Genomic DNA, 8,260 nt, shown 5'->3' with positions numbered 1-8,260 from the left:
CAGGGACAGAGGTAGCACTGAGCTTGGCATTGGTGTCGACCGGAGTAGACACTGGATTGCATTTTTCATGGACGCACGTGCAATGATGTCCTGAGCATATAACGACTGAGACAAAAATAGCCCTGAGGATGAACGAGTAACAACAATACCCAAAAAATGATGTAACAGGCCAAGGTCAGACATAGCAAATTCCCTTTTCATCAAATCAATGAAGCGGCATAGGAGAGCATCAGTAGAGGCAGTTAAAATAATATCATCAACATATAATAATAGGTATGCCGTCTCGGAACCTGATTGATAAACGAAGAGGGAGGGATCACACACACTAGCACGAAAACCACAATTAGTGATAAACTTGGCAAACCTCTGAAACCACGCCCGTGGAGCCTTCTTAAGACCATAGAGAGACCTACGTAGTCGACATACGTAATCAGGGTGATCAGGATCAACAAACCCCGGAGGCTGATGCATATATACTGTCTCGGTCAAGTCACCATGAAGAAACGCATTCTTGACATCTAGCTGATGTATGGGCCAAGAACGCGAAGTAGCAATAGTAAGAACGGTACGAATAGTAGCTGGTTTGACAAATGGACTAAACGTTTCAAAACAGTCAACCCCAACCTGTTGAGATTTACCATTAGCAACTAGACGAGCCTTGTATGGCTGCAAGGAGCCATCAACATGATATTTGTGACGAAAGAGCCACATGGAACGAATAACATGAGCGTCACGTGGTCGTGGTACCAGTTCCCAAGTATTAGTTTTCAACATAGCACTGTACTCATCTTTCATGGCAGCATTCCAGTTTATGTCTCTAAGAGTATACAAGTGAGAACGAGGGAGAGGAGAGATATGACGAAGGGTTTGGACATGAAGATTAAGGCGATGGAGGAACAGTAGTGATTGGAGGTATGCAAGAAGGTGTAGGGACAGTGGTTGATGTAGGGGAAGAAGTGGTTGGTGGGGATGAGGGGTTAACGTCAGTAGGCTGTACGCAATGATTGGATGGTGCAGAAATGGTTGGAGTGGGATCTGACGCAGTGTCAAAAGAAGAAGAAAAAGAGGTGAGGGGAGCTGCTGACTCAGTGGGGTATGGAGATGGGAGTGGAAACTGACATTGGGGAGTGGGAGTGGGAACTGACGTATTGGGGGAAGAAGAAATGGTGATGGGGCCTGTTGACTTAGTGGGGACGGAAGTGGCAGGAGGGAAGAAAGATGTTTGGATGGGAGGAGTAGATAATATGTTGCGACGATGAGGTGGGATGTAGATGTCAGGTGGAGTAGGCTGAATATGAGATGATTGGTGTACAGTAGGAGCAGTACTAGAGGATGGGTAAGAGAGGTGATTATTGTGGGAGGAGTTAAAAAAAGAAGGAGACACATCGTCGTCATCAGGAGGGTTGTTTTGAGGAGGGGTAGAAAATGGGAAAACACTCACGTCAAATGTCACATGACGAGACAGGATTATTTTGTGTGTGGTGAGATCTAAGCAGCGGTATCCACGGTGGTTAGGAGGAAAACCAAGAAAGATACACCTAGTGGAACGAGGGGCGAGTTTGTGGGGAGTTGTGGAGGAGAGATTTGGATAGAAAAGGCAACTGAATGTACGAAGATGATCATACGTTGGTTGGCGTTGATAAAGAATAGACACATGTGATTGATTATGAAGGACTTTGGTGGGTAGAATATTATGGAGATAGACAGCCATATGAAGAGAATAAACCAAATATTTAGGGGGAACGGAAGCGTGAGACATAAGAGTACGAGTGATGTCGTTGACACGTCGAATCATGCGTTCAACCTTCCCATTTTGGGAGGAAGTTTGGGGGCAAGAGAAACGAAAAACAAGACCATTGTTACGAGCAAAAGTATGGAAGGAAGAATTGTCAAATTCGCGGCCCATGTCGCATTGAAAACATTTAATTTGACGTTCAAATTGAGTTTGAACAAATGAACGAAATTCCAAGAACTTTTCATAAACTTGGGATTTAAACTTTAATGGATAAACCCAAAGATAGTTGGTAAAATCATCCAGTAATATAAGATAATAACGGAAACCGGTCTCTATGTGTAAAGGAGAGGTCCATAAATCACTGTGAATGATACCAAATGGTGCAAAAGTAATGGAATTTGATTCATAAAATGGTCATCTAACATGTTTACTAACTTGACATGAATGACAAAGTTTAGAATGTTGATTCTTATTACAATGAATAAAATTATTTGTACGAAGAACATCTAAAACAGCCTTGCCGGGATGACCAAGGAGGCTATGCCAAATATCTGGCGAAAAGACAGCAAGAGAAATGGGGGAAGACTGGGATGATATTTGTGGTGGCACGACAGATTTGGTGATCGGGTAGAGCTCCCCGGAACTATTACATCTAAGGATAATTTTCCTCGAACTCAGATCTTTCACAGAAAAACCAGAAGGATCAAACTCAACAAACACACGATTATCAGTGGTGAACTTACGAACGGAAACTAAGTTTTTGATAATATCGGGAACAACAAGGGTATTTTTGAGTTGAAGAGTACGAGAGGGAAGGGTTATGAGCTTGGTACCACTGGCAGTAACTGGAATACTATTGCCATTGCCAACTAAGATAGATCGTACATTGCTAGAATTGAAAACGTTGTGTATATTACCTGGATCAGCAGTGAGGTGCGACGTAGCACCGGTATCCATGTAGAAAGCATCATCGGGTTGCTGTAGATGCATAGAACTATATGCCTCAGTAATGTCTGTGAGCTTCAGTTGTTCCCTCGCCATTTATTTTTAATGTTTTAGAGAAAATAGGATCGTAGGGGGGCTGATACCATCTTGGATTTGATGATAACTTCCTTAGTGATCTCTATTCACCAGGATTCTTATTATATAAAACAATAGTATCCCTTTTGGGAATACAAAAGTTATTGCGGAGATAATCTCCCCATTACAATAATTATGACAGGAGATATTCTCCTTAATAAAAATAAGTAAAGCAGTATAATATATTCTCTAATACTATTCTTCTGGTTTGATAAGAAAATGAGATGTGGTGTAGACCTTGACACGTCGCCCCCTTTGACCACTCTGTGAAATGATAAGGTACAACTCCAAAAGTAATTTGTCAGAGTGCTCAACCAAATAAACGAGGATAATTCTCTGTTTCCGTTAGCATCGTTCCTTGGCCGCGAATGCTGTTGATATATGAAAATACCAGGCCAGCTACATTTTGTCATTGTGGTTGCTGATACATGGAAATACCAGGCAAACCCCATTTCATCATTGTGGTTGCTGATACATGGAAATACCAGGCCAACCCCATTTCATCATTGTGGTTGCTGATACATGGAAATACCAGGCCAACCCATTTCATCATTGTGGTTGCTGATATATGGAAATACCGGGCCAACCCGGCTGCTGATACATGGAAATACCAAGCCAACATAATAGTTGTTGTTGATATATAGAAATACCAGGCCACCATATTTGATCATTTTGGTTGCTGATATATGGAAGTACCAGGCCAACCGCATTTTTCCATTTTCGTCGCAAACACCATTAAGTCTCACATTTTGTTGTTTATTCGCTGGATGATCGAATTCACTTGTACTTTCTACAAAAGCACTAAAATAGTATTAGTAACTAAAATATTGTATCCTAGCTAATATATATATGGTTATAAAATGTAGCATTTACATGCTTATCAGGTACCATTTTATTCGCGATCTCTATGAAAATGGTATCATAGGTATGGAATTTATTTCTTAAGAACAACAATTGACTGATATTCTCACCAAACCATTAGACACTGCTGCATTTCAACACTTGCGGAAGTCTATTGGTGTTGTTTTGGTTCATTGAAATGTTTCTATGACTCTTGCACCTATGCTTATCTCTATCTTTTGGGCAATTGAGTTTGAAACTCCAGTAGGTTTACTCCAGTTTAGTTTCTGTAGGAATGTTTTGTCTTGTTAGTGTCATTTGTGTGTTTCAAAAAATCCTTCTTTTCTTCGAAATTAAGGTCGCTCGTTGTTGTTCTTTCGGAATAACATCAAATGGGGGAGAGTTCTTTTGAACTTGCGCTTAATGGTCATATCTTGAGGGGTGTGCGGCTGTGGAATATTAGAGGGGTTATCTTGTATATTTAAACTCCTTGATGAATGCATTTAGCTTCGGCTTTATGATTGCATCTAAATTAGTTGGTATGTATTTTTTCTTTTAGTCATGAAATGTCGCTTTCGGAAATTTCATTATGATTCCGTTCTTGTACCTTTGCCAATTTTATTGACAAAAAGGGGGAGAATTAATATGTAATTCATACTACAAATACATATGGTTTTCAGATCATTATGTAAGGGGAAGTGGTTTCCATGTGAGATGGAGTATTGACTAAGGGGCAGTGATACATATCACCATAGTATTATTGTTGAAGTTGTGATACAATTGAACTTTGAAACTGTGTAATAATACTATGACACTGTATAATAATGATCGAGAACTATGTTTTCTCATTGTTATAGCTACGGATCTTGAACAACAGTGATGCTGAAATTACAACCTTTGGGATCATTGGAGTTCTTGGAAGTGATGAAGATTTCGAGTAATGTTGAAGATTAGGCATGTGGAATAGGAGCTACTAAAGTTTCATTATCTTTTTTGTATTCCATATGTATTGATAGTTTTGTCACTAAATTTGACAAAGGGGGAGACTGTTAGAGCATTGCTCGGTCGAACTCGCATGCGTTGCTATCTCAAGCATATTTGTCAATGTTAGTGATCAAAACTATAAGTCTTGATTTCTGGTCTACTACAGCTAAGTCTCGGACTAGGATAGAAAGTGTATTTGAGTTCAAGAACTCCATGGCGATTCATCATACAAGACGAAGAACTACTCAAGGAACCGGTGGAACTTCATCAACAAAAGGTATGTGAAGACTTGAACTTATCTATCACTCAAAAGTCTATCTACTCTATCTCATACTCTTTGAGGCAAGAAGTCGTATCCTATATATATAGACTTGGATTATACACATTTGATATTTCGATCCGAGTATACCTCGCCTATCTATATCTCGAAATATGTGTTGGTAAGCTTTTCGCTTCGATCAAGTTTATCTTTACCATGTGACTAAAGTCATGATATGTTTCAATCATCTTGAAAATTGCTTTGACGAGAAATGGTGTAACAACTATATAACGTCCTCTAAGAATGTTTCAATGATTGAAATGAGAGTTTAGATTATATAACCAATGGTGAACAAAAACATTGTTGTGGAAACACATTTATTTACAAGTCATATTCCTTGAACTAAAGTTTACGAACTTTGTTGATCAAGAGAAACGGAATGTGGCGTAGCCAAGTCCGCGAACTCAGTCCGCAGTTTTCGTCCGAGAATTTCTGCCGGAGTTTGTGAACTCTTTCCGTGAACTTAAGTCCGCGAACTTGATTAGGTTATATCTAAAGATGTTGATCATGAAGTAATACTTATAAAGACCAAGGAATGCAGTATGCAAACCGTGGCTATAAAGTTCATGAACCGATTCAAGTGAATCACATCATCTTTGCTTCAATTGTGTCTTGTGTAGTACACGAGATTTCCTTGCAATTGAACAAATGTCTAACTAGTTCATTTAAAGTCATTTGAACTAGTTATGGTGAAGAAGAACATGGTTGATATGAAATGCTCATATGGTTGGCCATTTGGTTAACTATTGTTGAACCAACAAGTGCATACGTTTGGGTACGGTTAACAAACCTAGAAACGTGCATTTCATTTGTGTGTAACAAGCTAAGTTTTCGATCTAACGGTTGAAAGATATTAGTTTGAATCTAATCAGGTTTTCATCTAACGGTGAATATTGAATGCTTTGTTGCTAATCTAACATTGATTGCAAACCCTGATTTGAAAGACTATATAAAGGAGACATCTAGCATCTCTGCAAAACCAATCCCCACACCTTACGTGTGATACTAGTTTACGTGCTAGAGTCGATTCTCCTTTAACCTTTGGTTTTCTTCTTCTAAAACCAGGTTAACGACTTAAAGACTTCATTGGTATTGTGAAGCCAGACCGATACTATTTTTACCGTAGTCGTGTGATCTGATCTTGCATCTTCTATCGTACGAGTACAATCAGATTGATTGGCTTGAGATTAATATCTCTGATAATAAAGATATAAAAAGTAATCACAAACATCTTCGTCTCATTGTTTGTGATTCCGCAACATCTTGTTTCGCTACCATACGATAAGATTGTTGTGAGGTGATTGATAACTCTAGGCTGTTCTTCGGGAATATAAGTGATAGGCTCGGAAACCTACAATAATACTGCAAGTGCACAACATCTAACTAGTAGACAATGGCAAGTACAGGTCATTCCCACGAGGAGTATGAAATACTCTACCAGCTAATACCAAAAATTAAGTAATCAACAAGATAATGTTTTAAGGATTTTTAGAAATTCGGAACAAAATGAAATGATAAATCATTTAAAGATAAACAAAATGAGTGTGGGTTATTAGGATTTTCGGTTTCCACCAATTAATTATGTAAATTCTACTAGTCATTAAAAATATATTCCATGCATTTTCAAATATTGTTTCTCCGCTGTAATTTTCTTCGCTTCATGGGTAGTGATTCTAAAGCATTACCTATCAATCCTAAAGCATATCACGCCAAAGAACTTAACTAAAGCACGCCATATCAATTGAAAAACATAAATAATCAAGAAAATCACATGAACAATAAAATACCAAGCCATATGATGAAAAACTGCTAGTCATTCAAATCATTATTGAGCATATAAATGTAGAGTTTACACAATTAAATTGGGTTCTACCTAAACCCTAACATGACTCTAGCTATACATGACTTTCTCAAAATCCATAAACATATTAAAATCAAACTCTAGCTAATGAAAAATGAAGAATCAAAAACGAAACTTCAAAACCCTTCTCTACTTACGGCCCTGTGGCCGGGGCTCTCCTCTCAAATAGTCGACACCCCTTCTTATAACCTTCCCTTTATTTTATTTCATTTCATTAATCAAAGAATCAAAATAAATTATTCTATGAAAATATCTTGCATGCAAGTTGATGTCGTTATCAGTATCTTTCCCTAAATAGTATTGCCACCTCGTTCTTCCAATGAAATAATAATCTCTCCTTATTTCCAAAATCTCCCAAATGAAGAAAGAGTTACTTTATTTCCAAAATAATCTCACGTGTAAATATTCCTCAATTAATTCTTCACATGGCAAATAACTTATCTTTCCCGGTGGAATATATTTGTAATAAAGTGAGAAAGATAAAATACTCTCATTTTCAGTTTGCATGTGCCAACCCCACTTTGATTTCAATTCATTTGTTGCGTTTGTGTCTCGCCTATGAAACAATTTTATGCTGCTGATATATATGGAGATACCATGCCAACTACATTTTGTCATTTTTTTCATTGTGGTTACTGATATATGGAAATACCAGGCCAACCTCATTTCATCATTGTGGTTGCTGATATATGGAAATACCAGGCCAACCCCATTTCATAATTGTGGTTGCTGATACATGGAAATACCAGGCCAGCATAATAAGTGCTGCTGATATATAAAAATACCAGGCCAACATAATTGATCATTGTAGTTGCTGATACATGGAAATACCAGGCCAACCACATTTCATCATTGTGGTTGCTGATATATGGAAGTACCAGGCTAACCACATTTTTCCATTTTCGTCGCAAACACCATTAAGTCTCGCATTCTGCTGTTTATTCGCTGGATGATCGAATTCACTTGTACTTTCTACAAAAGCACTAAAATAGTATTAGTAACTAAAATATTGTATCATAGCTAATATAAATATGGGTATAAAATGTAGCATATACATGCTTATCAATAAGACCGGATTATCAATTGGTTCATGTTCACCTTGATTTATCAAAAGACGGAAAAAAAACCTTTAGGGTTTATCTGTGGGAGACAGATTGATCCTTTGATAGACTTGTCTGTGTGAGACAGATTTGTTTATTATCAAGTCTTCGACTTTGGGTCGTAGCAACTCTTAGTTGTGGGTGAGATCAGCTAAGGGAATCAAGTGTGTAGTATCCTGCTGGGATCAGAGACGTAGGGAGCGCAACTATACCTTGGATCAGTGTGAGACGGATTGGGGTTCAACTACAGTCCAGTCCGAAGTTAGATTGGAGTAGGCTAGTGCCTGTAGCGGCTTAATACAGTTTGTGTTCAATCTGGACTAGGTCCCTGGGTTTTTCTG

The 8,260-nt window shown here is 38.2% G+C and overlaps 1 protein-coding gene across 1 annotated transcript; it reads right to left on the bottom strand.

Moving 5' to 3' along the window:
• Window positions 1-880: 880 nt before the first annotated feature.
• LOC113324047 (mucin-7-like) lies at window positions 881-2,776 on the bottom strand. The gene is made up of 2 exons (XM_026572385.1): window positions 2,483-2,776; window positions 881-1,288 (listed from the first exon to the last, which is right to left on the bottom strand). Exons 1-2 carry the CDS (start codon window positions 2,774-2,776, stop codon window positions 881-883), a joined length of 702 nt encoding a protein of 233 aa, XP_026428170.1.
• Between the last annotated feature and the right edge of the window lie 5,484 nt (window positions 2,777-8,260).

Source organism: Papaver somniferum, chromosome 11, assembly GCF_003573695.1.
Source record: "Papaver somniferum cultivar HN1 chromosome 11, ASM357369v1, whole genome shotgun sequence".
NCBI lineage: Eukaryota > Viridiplantae > Streptophyta > Magnoliopsida > Ranunculales > Papaveraceae > Papaver > Papaver somniferum.
This window is presented reverse-complemented; position numbering and strand designations above follow the sequence as displayed.

Coding starts and splice junctions, on each gene's coding strand:
- LOC113324047 (XM_026572385.1), bottom strand. CDS start 2,776: ATGGCGAGGGAACAACTGAAGCTCACAGACATTACTGAGGCATATAGT. Junction 1,289..2,482: donor TTATCAAAAACTTAGTTTCC/GTTCGTAAGTTC, acceptor TCTCATATTCAG/CCTACTCCACCTGACATCTA.